The 18,261-nt window shown below is 35.4% G+C and overlaps 1 protein-coding gene across 1 annotated transcript in view; it reads left to right on the forward strand.

Annotated features, from left to right (window-relative positions):
• The window catches only part of PCGF5 (polycomb group ring finger 5), a 24,853-nt gene extending 7,262 nt beyond the window's left edge, over positions 1-17,591 (forward strand). The window contains exons 2-9 of the mRNA XM_010082535.1: positions 3,180-3,276; positions 7,178-7,233; positions 7,356-7,415; positions 9,377-9,525; positions 10,891-10,989; positions 12,600-12,689; positions 14,490-14,549; positions 16,717-17,591. Of these exons, the coding sequence (XP_010080837.1) occupies positions 3,180-3,276; positions 7,178-7,233; positions 7,356-7,415; positions 9,377-9,525; positions 10,891-10,989; positions 12,600-12,689; positions 14,490-14,549; positions 16,717-16,764 (659 nt within the window). The 3' untranslated portion in view covers positions 16,765-17,591. The remainder of the gene's footprint in view (positions 1-3,179; positions 3,277-7,177; positions 7,234-7,355; positions 7,416-9,376; positions 9,526-10,890; positions 10,990-12,599; positions 12,690-14,489; positions 14,550-16,716) is intronic.
• The last annotated feature ends 670 nt before the right edge of the window (positions 17,592-18,261 follow it).

Below are 18,261 nucleotides of genomic sequence, written 5' to 3' on the forward strand. Positions count from 1 at the left end.
TGAGGTTCTCCGACTAATGGAATTTCTGAGATAGCAGGTGATTCTTGACGTGGTGGTTCTCATCAGCATGGTCATTTCCCGGCACTAGTCTGTACCATTTCTCCTGGCGGAGGAAGCATATCATCTCCATCTTCAGCACAGTATAGATACCAGGATTATGAGATATCAGGTGCTGCAGTTGAAGAACTCAATTGACACTAGCACATGGCACAGGTTCCTAGAGAACCTTGGGCAGAATACGGTTATTTTCATTCTCATTGAAGTCATCCAGCAAGTGCTTATTCTAGGACATTTGTTTCAGGCTTTTACTATGTCTTATATTGGATTTAGTAGGCTAATCCTCTTTAGTCCTTTGGTTTACTTCCTGCAGACCTGGTATCTCTACATTTAATTGCTTTGATGCTCTCTACTTCAGTAACATAGAAGAATCATGCCCTAAAAAAGTCCTGATTCTTTCGATAAATAGGAAGAAGGCATCTCCTCCATTAATGAACGGGGAAGATACGATTTTCAACAATGTTAACTACTTCCATTCATAACAATTGTTCCTTTTATAGACTATCTTCTTTCTAAAAATCTCTGAGTTGCATAAAATAGATTTAAATGCAGTTTAGCCACTATGTCCACATTCGGTCTTCTGTTTGAAATATTTCTAATTGTTTTACAGTGATTACAATATAGGAGTATTAGTTACAAAAAGCTTATAGAAAAGTAAAGAGATATTGTAGGTACAGAACATTGTACTAGATTTCTTACCCTGTGGAAGTGTTAGAGAATATATGTGCAAAAATCAATTAAGTCTAGTAATTTAACAAATTATAAAAGATCTGTGATATAAGAAGGGTTCTGTGATTACAAGTTCTTGCCTCTGTATGCCAATGCTAAATAACTCACAACTTGAGGTTAGGAAAAGATTAACTTGTGTCCTGAGGGCTGAATGGTGCTCTCACAGCATCAGTGTTCTTGGCTGTTCTGGAGTCCCCACGTGCAGACGACAGCACTGTAGCCCACTTACTAGGCTTGTTTGGCAGGACTCGTGGGCTTCCTGAGCAAATTTCACCAGATAATTGTGAATCTGCCCGGCATCCAGCACTGCTAGAGCCATTTAGCTTGGGGAGAGCATGAAGAGCCAGCCAGTGAGCTCTGAAGTCTGTCCATCAGACTTAAGGGGAAAGTTCATTGTAATTTCAACCAAAGCTATGAAGTTATGTCCTAAAGTTAATGTTTCAAAGCAGATGGAAAAATGCCTGCACAGAGATTTGATGTGTATGCATTATCAGCATCAGCTGATTTGTAGTAACTCTTCTGAGCGTACTAAGGCAAAGATAAATGCAGGCTTTGCTTGTTAGGTGACATTAAAGGAATTTTTAGATTCTTTGAAGATTGTCATATAATTAGGACTTACCAGCTTGTTTTAGAGGTCCTCTTAGTTCTTTAGGTAACTGATGAAAGAAATTACAGTGTTTCAGCAGAAAGCGTATTGAAATTCATAGAATGGTTTAGGTTGGAAGGGACCTTAAAGATCATCTAGTTCCAGCCCCCCTGCCATGGGCAGGGACACCCTCCACTAGCCCAGGTTGCTCAAAGCCTCATCCAGCCTGGCCTTGAACACCTCCAGGGATGGGGCATCCACAGCTTCCCTGGGCAACCTGTTCCAGTGCCTCACCACCCTCACTGTAAAAAATTCCTTCCTTATATGTAGTCTAAATCTGCCCTCTTTCAGCTTATAACCATTACCCCTTGTCCTGTCGCTACATGCCCTTGTAAAAAGTCCCTCCCCATCTCTCCTGTAGCCCCCTTTAAGTCCCAGAAGGCTACTGTAAGGTCCCCCCGTAACCTTCTCTCCTCCAGGCTGAACAACCCCAACTCTCTCAGCCTGTCCTCATAGGGGAGGTGCTCCAGCCCTCTGATCATCTTCGTGGCCCTCCTCTGGACCTGCTCCAACAGCTCGACGTCCTTCTTGCGTTGGGGTGCCCAGACCTGGACGCAGTACTTCCACTGGGGCCTCTTGAGAGCAGAGCAGAGGGGCAGAATCACCTCCCTCGACCTGCTGCCATGCTCATCTTGGTGCAGCCCGGGATCCGGTTGGCCTTCTGGGCCGCAATCGCAGACTGCTGGCCCGTGTTCAGTTTTTCATGTACCCACACCCCCAAGTCCTTCTCCTCAGGGCTGCACTCAAGCCATTCTCCTCCCAGCCTGTATTTGTGCTTTGCAGCAATTGCAGCAGTCCATTTATTTTATTAGTCCATTTACTGATGAATTTGCAGTTTTTATTTTAGTTTAGGTGAAATAATAATAAACAGAGGATAGAGTTTATCTCCATCCAAAATATCGTAATAACAGCAGGTGTATTTGTTCTCATCAGCTTGGCTTCCATTTTCTTATTAATGGCAGTACAATCTACAGTCTGCAGTTAATCATTTGTAAGCAACAGTAGTGTAGCACCTTGTTTAGTTTAATTTCACTTTATTGGATTTTAAATTCACGTCGTTGTTGTTTTGGGTTTGTTCATACTTGCCGTGGTTGTGATCCTGATTTTTCATTATAAGATTCAAGTATTAAATGTTTACTGTAAATTCTGTCGTTGCTTTTGAAGGAGCTATGCCAAAAGAGAAACATAGCCACTTTGAACCTGTGTACAATTTCTGTGAACTTTTCTCTTACAAGAAGAGTTTATAACAGTATTTTCGGTTGCCAGCAACACTGTTGGAAAGAAAATAATGTGCTAAGTCATCTTCAAATAATCTGAAGTGATGATTGGCTCTGCTGGGCTAGGGCTCCCCAGCATGCACTTTCTCAAAACCTTCTCTTTACATGTGCTACATGGTGTGGGGTTTGCATTTTATGATGATGGGAGAATTATAAGTAGTAAAAATACCATGTACTTTAAGTCAGTGCTTGTCTAACCTGTTCTGCTGAACTTGGTGCTGCTGAAGTCAGTGTCTTGGCAGAGCAGAACTAGCTATGGCTTTGAGGAACAAGAAGTGGATAAGATACATTGGGGTTATATGCTTTAAAATAATACTCTCTTAAATCTTTGATGCATGAAGTAGTTAACTGGTATCATTAGGTCGTGTTGAAGCAGTATTATTTAGATCTTAGACTAAGGTGGTTTTTTTTTCCCTTCTCTCTCTTTGTGTGTTTTTTGGTTGTTTTTTTTTTTTTTTTTGGTCCCTCAGTTTGTAAGACTTGCATTGTTCAACACTTTGAAGACAGCAATGACTGTCCCAGGTGTGGCAACCAAGTGCACGAGACCAATCCTCTAGAAATGTTAAGGTAAGATGATATTGCACAATGTTTGTTGAAATGGAAGAACAAAAAATAAAATTAAAAAAAAATCTTAATATCTTTGTCATGAAAGGGAATTAATTTTTCTGCTTATTTGTATAATACATATATCAACTGTTCTTGGCCATAGTTTCTGTCAATTTCTCATCTCCGAATAAATTCAGATGTAATAAAAGGACGAAGGACAAGGGAAACACACAGAAAGGCTGGGTGTATTGTACAAATTAAAATAAATACTGTAATGCCTCTATAGATCAGATAAGTGAACCAGATAGCTTTTATTCTTTACATGAAATTAAATTCTAGAGTTTCTTTTTTGAAATTATTTGGGGCATTCCAAACTGCATGCAACTTTTTTCTTCTTAGATCAATGCAGAAAATGAATCATGCAAATAACTGAATATTTTCCAGGACATAGATCTGCCAATCTGAATTAAAATCTGCTGTCAGATTAAAGAAAAGACACACATGAAAGAAAATTTTGACACTGGAAATGCCTTTTCTTGAGAGTTTGCATTTTTTATATTATGATAACACTTCTTGTTTTAAACAATTATTTTTCTTGAAATTCTGGATTCCCTTTAGTGATTTTATGTTGCAACAAAGGTGATAGCCATCCTATAAGTATAGTACAGTGAAATAAAAAATGTCATAAGTGGAAGAACCTCATGTTTTCCATAAATGATGAAGCCACTCCCTGCCCCCACTCCCAACACTCCCTCCACCCACCAAGTGTTATTAATTTGTAATACTGTTGTGAATTTAGGTTGAAATATTCTTACATCAATGTTAAAATAAATATTTACATCTGGAATTTACCAGGGTTGGTGTTATTTCCTAGTGTCATTCTGTTTGCTACAGTTCGCCATATTTTGCTTTGATTTTTATGAGGGATATGTATGTGCAGAGCAATTCCCACACTTCAGTTACATACCAAGAGGACAGGTGAGAGAGATTAAATTCAGCAACTCTAAAGGGTGTTATTAGTTTAAGTCGTTGTTGTCTGAATGTTTTTTGGAAGGGTAAGGCTAAAAGGGTTTATGTAGATGTTTATCATAAATATTTTCCTGATCTCCTGTCAGCATCTGAGGCACTGTGTCAGCTGTAAGAGAAGATGGTATACAGAGTGTATAAGGCTGCTAATAAGCTGAAAACAAAACCATTTTAGAAATACTTCTTTTATTATGACAGGACCATTTCGTAGGAGCTGAAAAATGTGTTTTTCTGAAATATCTAGTAGATGTTTAGTGAAATATTAATATGCTTTAAGTAGGAAATGATAGAAGGGTGAGAGAAGTTGAGACCACAAGCCAGAAATGCAGGAAGAGCTATTTTCTCTGCAATTATTTCCTGAAAATTCTTTCAGAGTAATTTGGTTTATTTGCCAACAAACTGCCTATAACTAGTAGTTTACTGGTTGTATTTTATAAAACAGTTTTAAACATTTGCTAAACTAATAATTAGAAGAGCACTGTAATGGAATTATCTTTTTTGGATGTTGCCTACATAACTTCACACATGTTTTATACTCTGACTGTAGAGACTAGTCCAATCATTGCTCAAGAATGCAGTCTTTTTCTGAGAAATGGCATTGAACACTCTAGATATTATTTTTAGCTGAGATCTTTGGGATAAACTTTATAAACCAGTTTATAAACTCAATTCTGAATAACTCTCTAAGAATGTGAGTTTTTTAGATGTGTCTTTTAGTTAGCAGCATTTAGGGTCTGTTGAAACTATAAGCCTAAGTCTGAAATTCACCCTGGAGCTCTAAAATGAAAATCCAGGAAGACTGTTAAATTCTAGAATCCCCTTTCCTAATTTAGCTGAATTCTGCATCAGTAATATTCAGTTTGGTCTGGGTTGGGTATACCATGAAGGCAGGCTTCTTTTTTTCTTGGTAACTTGCTGCTTTGGGTGCAAGTTTTCTTTAGTGATAGCATTACCAGTGACTTTTCTTTTGGGCCATTGAAGACAAATGAGGAAGTGCCAAGTGGGAATTTTCAAAAATAGATGTAAAAGAGCCACTATGTATTATATCATCCTGAGGAATGGTTAGTGGGATTTTGAATTAAGGTAGTGATGTTGTCTTTTGAAGTCCTTATTTCTTTTCTTTAATGAGTAAGTTATGAAGATTGGAGCTTTCTTACAATGTGAAATGAATATAATTTTCCAAGACAGATTCCCAGGCTCTCAGTGCCCTGCTGTGGGAACTTCATAAAAAGCAGTACCATCTAGTTTCAATAGATATTGAGAGGAGAGGCTAGAAGAGATAACACCACTTGGGAAGGTAGACCTATATTGTCATCTATCAGAAGATATCCCATATATCTGACATCCCATCATTTTCTCTGTGAGAAAGTGCTCTCTATGCTGCTTTGGTTTAGGGGAGGTCTGTTTCACTTGCTAAAGATTTTTATTTATTACTTTTTTTTGTCTTTATAAGAAGAAGCAATTAAAAATGTGTCATGATCCTAGCTTACGTATGAATATACTCATGGTATGGCTGCCCCCATGAACTGACAGATAACAGGGAATTAGTCTCAAAACAAGATGATTGGGTAGTAAGTCTACTTGTAAACTTTTAATGACTAATTCTGTAAAGAAGGGAACCTGAAATGTTCATATATGTATTAAGAGGAGGTAATTGTTATCTATTAAAATGGCTTTTAGGCAATCCCCAGGATTGAAAAGCATTCAATTTTCTTCCTCCTTGGTTGCTGCTAGTGAACAAAATATAGAGAACCATCATATGTTTTATAGCAGGTCTGCAGGGTATTATTAGTAGCATGTACACATACATGTATGTATATATAGACATATATCTCACTGTTGAGATGAAAAATTAAGGCAATTTAAAAAAACACCAAGGCAATTATTGTATTGTAGATTCTGACTGAATCTCAGGGTACTTCATTTCTCTGATTGTATTACTTAGTACTTTGTTCTGTCATGGGTTTTTGTTTAGGCTGTGGACAGTGGGAGTTACTGTTCATAGGATGTTCAGGACAGAGGAGAGTAAGGAAAATTAAACAGAATGAGTGACAGAGGAAACCAAAGGATAAGTGAGACAGGGAGAGGAAGTGGAACTAGAAAGCAGATGATAAACCAAATGGATAGGAGAAAAGGTAAAATTGAGAGAAAATAAAACATTTTTATTTTCAATAACAAAGGTAAATGCATTGTGCCTTCTGGAAGGGACTGTGATAGCTATTTCTGGCATTTAATATGAGGATATCAGAGGACATGCCTGTGCTGTGTACTGTCGTCTGGTAGACAAACTCATGACAGATTTAAATAGTTTAAATTAATTAGGTTGGGTACTGAGAACTGTCTAGCCAGATCAGCATGGATGCTCTGTGGTCATCTTTATCCTGCCAAGATCGGTTTGTCAGTGTTCTAATGAGTAGGGAATAGACTCAGGGTTGTTTTTTTTTTAACAGCCTTATTACAAAGCACTCGAACACTTAGTATGATAGTGGACTTGATAATTTTCATGCTTACTGCTCATGAGCTGGACCTTAAAATTGGATACTACTTTTCTAGTTTGTTCTTTTTAGTAACACAATTGTATGCATATCACACAAATTAAAACAGTGAAAATTTTAGGGTATAATTTTTTTTCTGTTTTGCATTGGTTTTCTCTTTATTCATTAAAAAAGTAAACCAAGGAGGTTGTTCCTAAAAGAAATAAATTTCTAGAGGCGGTTGACATAAGTTTTAATGCATGTTGTGTCTCAAGCTAAAATCAATTGGATATTACATGATGTAGTATTTACCAAAAATATGCAGTTCATTTTATTATTCAAAAGTTTTTGTTGTTTAAAGGCTAAAAATATTTAAAGTGCTAATTTGTACTTAATGTGACTTTTTTTTTTCCCTTTGAAAGGCTGGATAACACCTTAGAGGAAATTATATTTAAGCTGGTGCCTGGACTTCGAGAACGTAAGTTTCTGATTTGATGTCAGGTACCTGTTTGGGTTAATGGAGGGAATATGGCTATTTCTAATTATATACCTGAAGTATTGATTTAAAAATTCACATTACTGTTTTGTGATGTTAACTAGAGGAACTGCAGCGAGAGATCGAATTTTGGAAGAAAAACAAACCTCAAGAAAATGGACAAGGTGATTTTTTTTCCTCTTACTTGTATGTTAAGTGACATTGCTCATTAAGCCTTGTTTCTTCAAATAGTTATGAATGTACATTGTTTTTACTGAATTCAAAGACACTACAGAAACTCATAATGAATCTATGTAAATGTAGTCTGGGCCTTCATGTACTGCTGCTTGTCTATTAACCAGTTGTTTTACAAACAGTAGCTGTTTTATCATTATTTCTGTTTGCATGTCCTTAAGCTCTCACTTCCAACAGCCATGCGATTTTCCACTTGAATTCTTAGTTTTCTTAATACAGGAAGGTGCAGAACTACTTGAGTTTTTTAGAGATTATTTTCTGTTCCTGAATTTGACCAGCTGTTAAGTAGGAGGTTGTCAAGAAATAGTTATGACAAGTAGTAAAACAGTTTTCCACACATGCTAAACAGTTGTTTTACACAGATTCCAAAATGCATTTTCTTTTTTTTTTTCTTTGTTTTTGTTTGTTTGGTTGGTTGGTTTTTTGTTTTGGATTTTTTTTTTTTTGTAGTTGTCCCATAAAATTTAAGAGTATTGAGGTGCTAAGTGAGGACTACATTCAACTGTTTTTATGCCCCTTTAGTTTGACATCAAGGTTTTATTTGGGCATTTTTAAGAATTCTTGAAAGGCTCTGCTAGGCTAAAGAAACGGCTATTTTTGGTAAAGGACCACGGTCAAGTAAATGTTTTGCAATACTGTTCTGCACTCAATTGTTTTTAATACCTTCTTTCCACCTTCCTAACGTTTAATTTTCTTTCTCACTAGTTTTGTTGATTTGCATTTGGCATCCATTATCAAGTGACAAGGTTCTTGTCTCTGTTACATTAACTTTCTACAACATACTATGTAGTGTATACCTATTCAGTTTCAAAAATACTTTAAAAATACTTTTATGAAATGTAGACATTTTTTGACTGTTTAGAAAATGACTTGCTGCTACATACATAGATAGAAAAAGAATAACATAATTTGCAAATTTTTAGAATGTGACTTACTTTTAACCAATTAATTCTTCTTACCTTCCTCCCATAATTTAATGGTAAACCTATTAGAAATCAGTTACTAAATGTAATGAGTGATTGGATTGTTTTGTGAATCAGAAGAAGGCTTTAAATCTCAAAATACACTTTTAAGTAGCTACAGCTAACATTCAGCTCTGTTAGTGACTGTGTCTTCAGGCTATGGAAATTTGGCTCTACAAACCGTTTGAAAGTTGTGATAACTCATTGAGACAACTACTAGCATTTAAACTATTTTCTGCCATAAACGAGCATTTAGAGTCTCACATGAGAATAAATTATTTGGTGAGAATTATTTCAGTAAGAAGGGGCTGTTTCAGGGAGGGCAAACAGCCTTACATTGGTGTACTCTCAGTGATCCTTCTGGAGAGAGACATCTGGAGTTTTTTACAGTGATGTTACCTTAGACCAGGTCAAAAGCAGGTGAAAGTTGAGTTTTGTCTTCCCTTAGTTTCCTTCATGATAACATTTCAGGAACTTGTCTCTACTGGGTTTTTGCAGCAGACAGTTAATACGAATTGATTACCTGTATTACTTTGATATATAAATGTTGGGATTAGTTATTCCACTCTTTATTTAAAAGCAATATTTTTTGGCAGTGAACTGCCACACCATAGAGTAGGTTTGTGTGGTGGAGTGATCTTCATACATGCGCAGTTGCAGGGTTTTAATCACTGGACAGAAACAGAAGTAGACAGCCATAACCGTTAGTCGTCCATCAGTATAATTATTTTCTGCCACATAGAAATCTGTTTGCATATTACATTAAAATTTTGATAGTAAAACTTTATTTTCAGAGATTTGTAAATTTTATCAATTTAAGAATGCACTGAATTAGAATGGTACAAAGTTAATGTGAACAAAAAATATGCTCTTGAAAATGAAGTATTAATTATTTTACACTTAAATAATATGCTCTTCATATTTTACAGATGAAAGCCCAAAAACTGATAAACCCAAAGTCGATGAGGAGTGTGATGAAAATGAAGAAGATAAAGACTATCACAGGAGTGACCCACAGATTGCTATCTGCCTTGACTGTTTACGCAACAATGGGCAGTCAGGAGATAATGTAGTCAAAGTGAGTAATAAAGATAATATGTGCTGCTGTTATTGTTGGGGGAATAGCATCTTACAGGAACCAAATTATTTTACAACCATTAATGATTAACTTCAATATGGTCACCTGTCTCCACTTCCATTCTTATTTAGTCCTATTGTTTTAAACATTTCAGTGCATCTTGAAATTTTGTAACAAAACACAGTTCCATACAGAAATCCATCTGTGACAGTGGACTTTTTTTTTTCTTAAGGTATTATGGTTTTGTAGTCTACAGTCTTGATGGTACATAACTGCATTACACACAGATTATAGCATACCACAGAGGTGCTTAAAAAGCTAGCTGTAGGTGAGCTGCCTCGCACTTTAAGGATTGCTGTCTTACCATGGCAGCATGAAGCTGCTTTTCAGGTATGTTTTGCACTGGGATCCAGATCTTCTGAGCTGTACACCTGATCCTGACACTGATGTGTCATCTGTGTACTTGGGCAGATCAGCTCCATCTGTAAAATGTGTAGGGTAATACCTGCACAGTCCTGTTTTAAGAATTAGGGATATTTGGTTTCTATTCATGAAGGGAAGATTGCCTATTGTTATCAAGGCTAGAAGAAAGTGTTTAGAAATGCTCTTAGATTTTTATAATGTTTTATTATATTACAAAGACAGGAATTTTAAAAATATGAAAAAATTGTCTAATAAAACACTATTTATATTTTCTGTGTACTATGTTATATGTATAATTTTGGAAGTTCTTACACAGTAAGAAAGTTTTGATTCAGCAAGAAAACATGTATGTGTTATCCCTATCCATTTGTGCTATACACAGTAAGAAATCAGTATCTCCAACACTATATAGGAGTCTCAGGTTTCCAGCTTTCCTGTTGAATCAAAACTGTTAGGTTCTGGATCACAGAATCTGTGATCATAGATTGTGTCTCAGGTTTGTAGCTGCCTTGTATTTTACCTAGATTATTTGAGGATGTTTTTACTTCCTTTTTCTCTCAAGGACTGAAGAAATTCTAAGAAATTTAACATCTGTTTGACCCCAGGTGTTACAAACACAGATGCTCGGATTATTTAAGTTCTTCTGGGGCTTTTGGTGGTTTGTTTTTATTTGTTTTGGTTTTTTTTTCTCCCTTCTGTGATCTTTAGGAAATTTCTTTAGAATCAGAGATGGGTTAAATGAACTTGTTTGTCATCTTGTAAATTTTGCAAAAAAAAGTGAACAAAAATGTACCTATGGTCCCATTATGAAGTAGAAGAGAGTGTAGTAAAATTTGTTACTGGTTGAAAAAAATGTAAATTACAGCTGTTCTTGCACTAAATATTGCTTACATGCTCCAAAACTTCTAACATGGTTTTTCTGTTTTGTTGCTTTTGCTTTAGGGTTTAATGAAGAAATTTATCCGCTGTTCTACTCGAGTGACTGTGGGAACTATCAAAAAGTTTCTCAGCTTAAAATTAAAACTTCCAAGTTCTTATGAGGTACATTTGAAAGAAAAAGTGCTTGTATTTTTGTTGCCCTGCAAAGTATTAGATTTTTATGAAATTTAATCATATTTGAACTTGAGGAATATTTTTTTAGCCCAATCACCAAGTACTGTTCAATATTCTAAGTCACATTTTCTGCCCTTAGATGAGAAGTGATCATTTTATCACAGTGACTACTGTAGCTAATTAAGGAACTCATACAGTTCTAGTAACTTCAGTTTGTTGCTTACCTATGAAGGAACATATACATTACATTTTTATATTTTTATGTAAAAAAGTAAATGCTTTCTCTTTCCGTGTGGCTAATAAAAAACTCTCTTAATACAGTTTGGGCTAGGAGCTACTGGGGAAAAGGAGAAATCAACTAGATATATACCAAATTACTCTTCAGCTTAATTTTCCTTAGATGTGAGAAACTATCCAGTAACTATGAAGAAGTGAAGAGCAATACCATTTGAATCTTTCAAAATGCAGATACTCTTTTTTGCATCTTCTCTGGAATTAGGTGGAGTTTGATGGAGAGAGGTTCTTTGCTCCAGGAGTGATTTGGTCTTGGCCAAGACTTCCCTGGGAGAACTTCCTAACATGACAGAAGTTGTGATGCAGGGTGGAGCTGGGAGGTGTGAGACTCCTGCCTCTGCTTTCCCTCTTCCCATACACAAATTTTGACCTCAGCACAGACTATTTTTTCAGGCAGTTCTCTTAAAGGAGTCGGTGACTCCATGAACTGCAGGGTGCTTTTAGCACAAATGGCAGCATCCCAGCTTTGGCTGAGTTAGGTTAGGTGCACAGGTTATTGCAGAGCTATATGCAGGAGTTTGTCACAGTATCATGACATGCTGCCAACCATTTTGATGTCATTTGGTTTTGTTAATTATGTTAATTTAATCTGTTGATGGGACCTTAATGGCTTTTGTTACATAGTATCTGCTTGCTTCAAAATTTTGGAGGTTTTTTCCCATCTTAAAAACAGAAAAGCATTATGGCTATAGTAATGAAAGAATTGTCAAATTGGTAAAAGTAAGATGCTCTAATACAGTTTAAACCAATCATTTTTTGCAGTGAGATCATAACTTTTTTTCTTTTGCCTTTAGTCCTTCAGATGATGAAGAATCATGTTTGTATACTCAGAAATGTGTTTTCCTTGTAACTTATAGTTATTTTTTAATGGAATTTTAAAAATTATCATTTATTTTTAAAAACTGAAAATTACAGTACTTCTGGTTTATATCTTTGTATTTGAAAGAGCATTGATGTAGCAAGAAGGCCTTCAAACACAAAGCTTTCTCTTCAGATAGTGTGTAGTATTGATAAGTGTAGGGAGGGTTTGTCTTCTAGTGATATCCTAACTAGTTTAGTAGACTTTCTTCTGTCCACACCTTAACTGAAAACACAAAAGTGAAAAAATAAAGTGGAATACTACTTTACAAAATAGAATTTTTTCAGAATGTTGGGTTTATTCAGGTTTGATATGCATGTCTGATAGAATTATTCTATAATGATAGGAGTTGTGCGATTAACTCTCAGAAACTCACCTAGGAGTTCATTGAGACATTAAAATTTTGAATCTGTTTGTCTTCCTGTTTTTTCTGTTGAATTTTAAGCTGGATGTACTATGCAATGGAGAAATCATGGGGAAGGATCATACTATGGAATTCATCTATATGACAAGATGGAGACTAAGAGGCGAAAACGTAAATGCTGTTACATTATTAATAAATTATGTTTTGGTATAATCAATATAGAGAGTATACATGCTTTCACGGCTTGGTCCAAAATATATTCTGTGACCCTTCAAATATCCCTATATTTAAAAATACTTTTTGCATGTTTTCTGGATTTCTTATGTTAGACTCTATGAGTGCAACCTTACACCACGTATATTGTATCAATTCTGAAACTTAAAAATAACAGGTATACAAAGTTTACATGCAAATTCTGCTCTGGGTTTCAAATCAGGTATCTGAAAGCCCAAGCACTTGCTCTTTTTCTGGAAATTTGCTTTTGAATTAAAATAGTTGGGGAATCTGCATCCAGCAGTTCCTTATTAAGAATCTGTTTTATTCAGTCAGTAAACTGAAAATGACACTGAAAAAATTTTGGGGAAATCTAATTGTTGTATTACTGTTTCTGCTAATACTACACCCATGTTTTTTAGATATGCTGTATAGCACTAGCATCCAGACAACACATCTGAATTGGTTTTTCTTGCTGCATGTGTATATTTCAGAACTGCAGTATTTAACTTATTAAAATACATTTATTTCGGGTTTGATATTCAGTTTGATTTAGTAGCTCTTGTATTGCCTTGTATATTTAATTTTTTTTTAGAAGTCCTATCCCCATCTCTTCTCTTTGTTTTATATATTCCTTTGTTTGTGGCTGTTGATTGTTCTTCACTCTTTATTGCTTTGTAGTATATGCAGATTTGTTGTCTGTCATTACCAGTGGAGGCTGTGTTCAAGTGGAGCTGAAGTTAAGCACTTAGCATATACTAATGTACTGATCTGTAGAAAATTCCAAACGTTCTGTACTTTTTTTTTTTTTTAAAGCTTCCTAGTACTCAGAATAAAAAGCACTGCAGCACAGGCAGAGAAGACAGAGGATTAAGCACAGTGTGGAGATAATGATTCACAAGTTTCTTAAAGTTTTACCTTAATCTGAAGGGGAGGGAAGGATAGATTTTGTTAGGAATTAGGGGAGTTAATATATATAGGCAAGTATGCATTAAATTTGAAAATAATATTGCACTGAAATTTGATGATTGCTGAAACCCCAGTATGGCACCAGTAAGAGAGCTTTAAGTAGTATTTTTTTCCAGCACTGCCTTGTAACCAGTAGGTGTTTCTTTGGCTTGCCATCTTATATTTTTGTTAGCATTGACTCTACTATTAGGAAATATTGAGGCAAAAACTTCTAGTGATAATGGAATTCTTTCACGACATTTAATCCTGCAGCCCCTGCCTACAAATGGACTTTTGACAGTTGGTTTGGAAGCAACAGTAACTGTCGTCTTGACAAGAAGGATGTTATTTGTACTGGTTAAAATTTTTCAGAAATCTCAGAACTCCCCTGAAGTCAGAGATGACAAACTAATGCCTGTAAAAATTACATTGTGCTGGTGATAAATCTGGTAGCATCTGGGCTTCTATGATTTTGTTTTCCCTAACTGTGTTTGGTATTGTTATAAAACAGAAATTGGGATGGTACCTAATTAACAGTCTCTTCTTTTGGATGAAGATCAAGCAAATCCATTATCTCCATCTTTGGTACTATTCACTATGAACTTTTACTGGCACACCTGTGGACCATACATGAGGTAGCATAGTTAAGGGAAATCATCCATTTATTCATTAGAGAAGTCTTTCCTGGTTTAAATAAGTAAATTAATTTTAAACTTTACATTTTCAAATGTAAAAAAAAAAAAAAATGGTAAATGTGTATGTCCAGCTGTGGATGCCTCTTATCTGATCAGAAAATCATCTCCTTCGCAGTTTCGGTGTCAGAACTGCTCATCTTCGCAAGTCTGCTCAGAGGATGGCACTTTTTATCAGGTAAGAGGCACTCACAACTGTACATACTGCAGTCATTAAGGTCCTGTTAGCGCTTGAATTATAATCCAGGTTGTGGAGTTTTTATAATTCCTCACTACAAAGTGCTAAAACTCTATGAGCAAGGCCTGAGCATTTTCGTTCAATCAGAGAAAGCTTTATTGAATGATAAATAGAATCCATTAAAAAGTTTTGGGGGTTTCTTTTACTTTACGTTAGACTATTTGTCTTTTTGTTAGAGAGATATAATTCTGTAGGCTGATATCCATTTCGGTCTGGAAGGATGATCTACCTCTTCCTCTCTTATCCTTCAAACTAGTGGCACTGGACAGTCACTGTCAAGAGATCAAAACTGAAGAGTGTGAATTAGAAGAGACTACATTGGTTTCATCTCTTTATGGCAATTCATATGCTCTTTTTAATTTTCTAATACTATATTTCTTTCACATCTTTTAAAATTAGAAATTGAATAATGCCTTATCTCTAGAATATAACAAATCACAACCTCCAGAACCTGAAAACTGAAGTTGATTTCTAAATTTCAGTGATCAAAGTGCTTCATACCTATATGAAACAGTGTTTCAGTTTCCTCATTGGGAATTTTGATTTGAACTAATTTCTAAAAGTTACTTGGAAGATTGAAATAGTATTTTGCTTGAGCAAAAAACTGAAGTTAATGATAGAGGGTCACTCCATACTATGGATGGGAGTGACCTGCTGCAGTCATGCCTACTTCAGTAATTATAATTGTTCCAGTGTAGTGCATTTTATTTATACAGTTGGTTTGTAATTTTGTTTGCAAAAGCACTGATGATGGTTGTCATATCCTATGAAAAAAAAATCAAGAGACCAAGTACTTTATAATACTGCAAATATGTGTTGGTTAATTGCACATGCAGACTACACATGGTGCTCCCTGTCTTCTCTCCTAAATGCTTCTGCTGCTACTGAATACCACTGGGTTTACTTTTTGATTTCTCTGCATTCCGGTTTGCAAATCCCTAGCAAGTAGGATCACATTTAGTTCTGGTGATCATTTCACTACCATGGCATGGAAAGTTTATTAACCTGTACAGGTCTTTGCAGCGATACCTTTCTTTTTCGGTCACTGAAGTTCACCTGCATTTCATTTGAAGGATGCGGTAAAATATTTCTGGCTTTAATGATAGCTTCTGTACTAATTCTTTATAATTCCAAATTTGCAATACAAGAAGACTTAAATTAGCTATGTTCCTCTGCCCTGTGGCAGAGAGGTTGTTAAACCCATATAGTTGCTGAGTCAAGAAGATTTTCCTGGGTTTTATGCTATAGAAAACATCCAGTATCCTAATGGAAGTTAAGAGGAAAACATCAGATTTAAATGCAATGTTGACAAACTGAAAAAAAATAAGACATTTCGTGAAAAAGAGCTTCCAGAAACAAGGGCCTAAGTGCGCCATGGCACTTTCAGGAAACCCACCCACTTTTGCTTCCTGTTCCACAACAGTTTTGTCCAGTTCAGGTATCCCAAGCAGTTGATTTGCCTTTTTTTTTTTCCCCAGTAAGAAGTAATGCAAATGTATCAGTAGATCTGAAGTTGAGGGGTTTGGATTTGGGAGAGAAGTTAGCACTTGTGTCTCAGAAAATCATCTGACAACAATTTGACCTGATTTTTTTTCTTTTCTCCTTTTTAATACAAGAGTAGCCTGGTTCCCATTAACTAGTGCTGAGTACTAGTATAGCTGTGGAACCTCCATATATATAAAAGTCAAACAAAGTATGTCATCTATAAATAGGCTTTGGTTTAGAAAGTATAACATTTTAAGATTGCATTTTCTTAACACAGCAACAGAGAAATAAGAGGAGTTGTTTGAGCACTCCAAGTATATAGGTTGTAAGACATACAAATCACAAATATATAAAAGCAGATACAGGAATATTATATTAATGACAAATAACTACAACTAACTGACTTAGAGATTAAATACAGATTTGAAGTACAGGCATGGATTTAACTGTTGAATTATTTCATATAAATCAAACTGATTGTCATATACATGTGTCTTAGGGATAAGCTCTGGCTATTATTTAGGCAATCTTTAATTGGATTTTCTTTGTATTTTTTATGAATTATGTCTTCATGTTTTCTTGTCTGTTTTTGTTGTTGTTTTTCTCTTGCCTTTGTTTTTAGTCTTATCCTATGGTACTTCAGTATCGACCTAGAATTGACTTCGGTTAGACCAAAGGGCCAGTTCCCACTGAGATGAATCCTGCACTATTTGTTTACCCATCGACAGATTGCACAATGAATGGATGTGCCTGGATTAGGGGGACACAACCAGATTTTCAGCATGCAAATAAGGACATTGTCTTTCTTAAAATTGTCAGTTGCATCTCTGTTGTTTCTATTAGAGCAAGCCAAGTGCCATTCTGCTACTGAAATGTGCATAAGATATTTGTGTATCTTACGAGTGTGCTGCAAATCATAGCCAAAATCATGAAGTGTACAGTCAAGATTCAAAAACTATGGAATATTTTTGCTTCCGTGTTAGAAAATTTTTCTGGTCCTAATATTGATTACACTAGCAAAATGGCAGAGTGCTCATTCCATGTGGTGTTGCAGTTTCACACACTTACTATTTTACTGAATATTGTTGTTTAAATCATAGAGTACTGTACAAATAACTAAGGATTATACCTTGAAAATATTTTGTATAGAAAATATATTTAGAAAAGTGGTGATTGGGCCACTACCTTTTTCTTGATAAGCTTCTCATGGGTCCAGGTATAGCTCACTCATGAGTGTGCAGCAGTCCTTTTGCAGTGAATTAAGATTAATTACCCTTAACAAGAGATGTAGAACATGGTAATTCAAAGCAGTAATTTAAAATCTTCTAAATAAATTCTGATAATGTTGCTTAAAAGCATCACAGCCTATGTGGTTGCACTTTTTTATGGTTTCCCTAAAGACTGGAATTTGGGATAGTAGCTATTTTTGGAAAATGGCTTCTGGTCAGATTACATTTCTTCTAATAATGCCTTCATGAAAAAATGAAGTTAAAATAATGTAAATGTCTGTGGAACAAATAAATTTCACTATAAGATTACAACCAAGGCAAATTTTTTACGTAATTATTGCCTTTCATAGTAAGCATTTCCTTTTAAGATTGGTTGGAGGTATATAATATGCTAAGACAAAAATAATATATAGCTTTAATTACATTATATATCTCATGTGACTATCTGGAGTTTAGAATTCATTACAGAAATTTTCGGTAGTTAAAGTCACACCATAAAACTATTTCCATTAAATTAGAGGTAATGCAATACTGAAGATAAGCAGTCTGACCAAAATAATTGTTCAGGTCATTTTTTTTTCTAAGACCTGGTAGTGCTGAATAAAAAGTGATTCTTGCCTTAGGGTATTGCAGGCGAAATGGTTCTAGTATAGAATGTTTATTGCAGTTTCCAGTAATGTTGCAAGGCGCATAGCAATGCATATGTTTTCTGTAGTCTTCTGTTGTCTTTGCTCTGCTTAAACGTCAGTTGAGTTTTTCACTTCAAATTCTGTGGGGATACTTCTAGTTCGGTACCTTTATGTAATTTTTACTTAATACACGCCTGCTAGTATTGTAGATAACTATTTACTTTCTTATGCCTTTTGGATACAGCAAAAAGGAACCAAATCAATTTTTCAGAAGCTACTATAGAGTGAAGTAATCATTCTTAGATAAGA

The sequence above is a fragment of the Pterocles gutturalis genome, unplaced genomic scaffold (genome assembly GCF_000699245.1).
Source record: "Pterocles gutturalis isolate BGI_N339 unplaced genomic scaffold, ASM69924v1 scaffold39469, whole genome shotgun sequence".
Classification (NCBI taxonomy): domain Eukaryota; kingdom Metazoa; phylum Chordata; class Aves; order Pterocliformes; family Pteroclidae; genus Pterocles; species Pterocles gutturalis.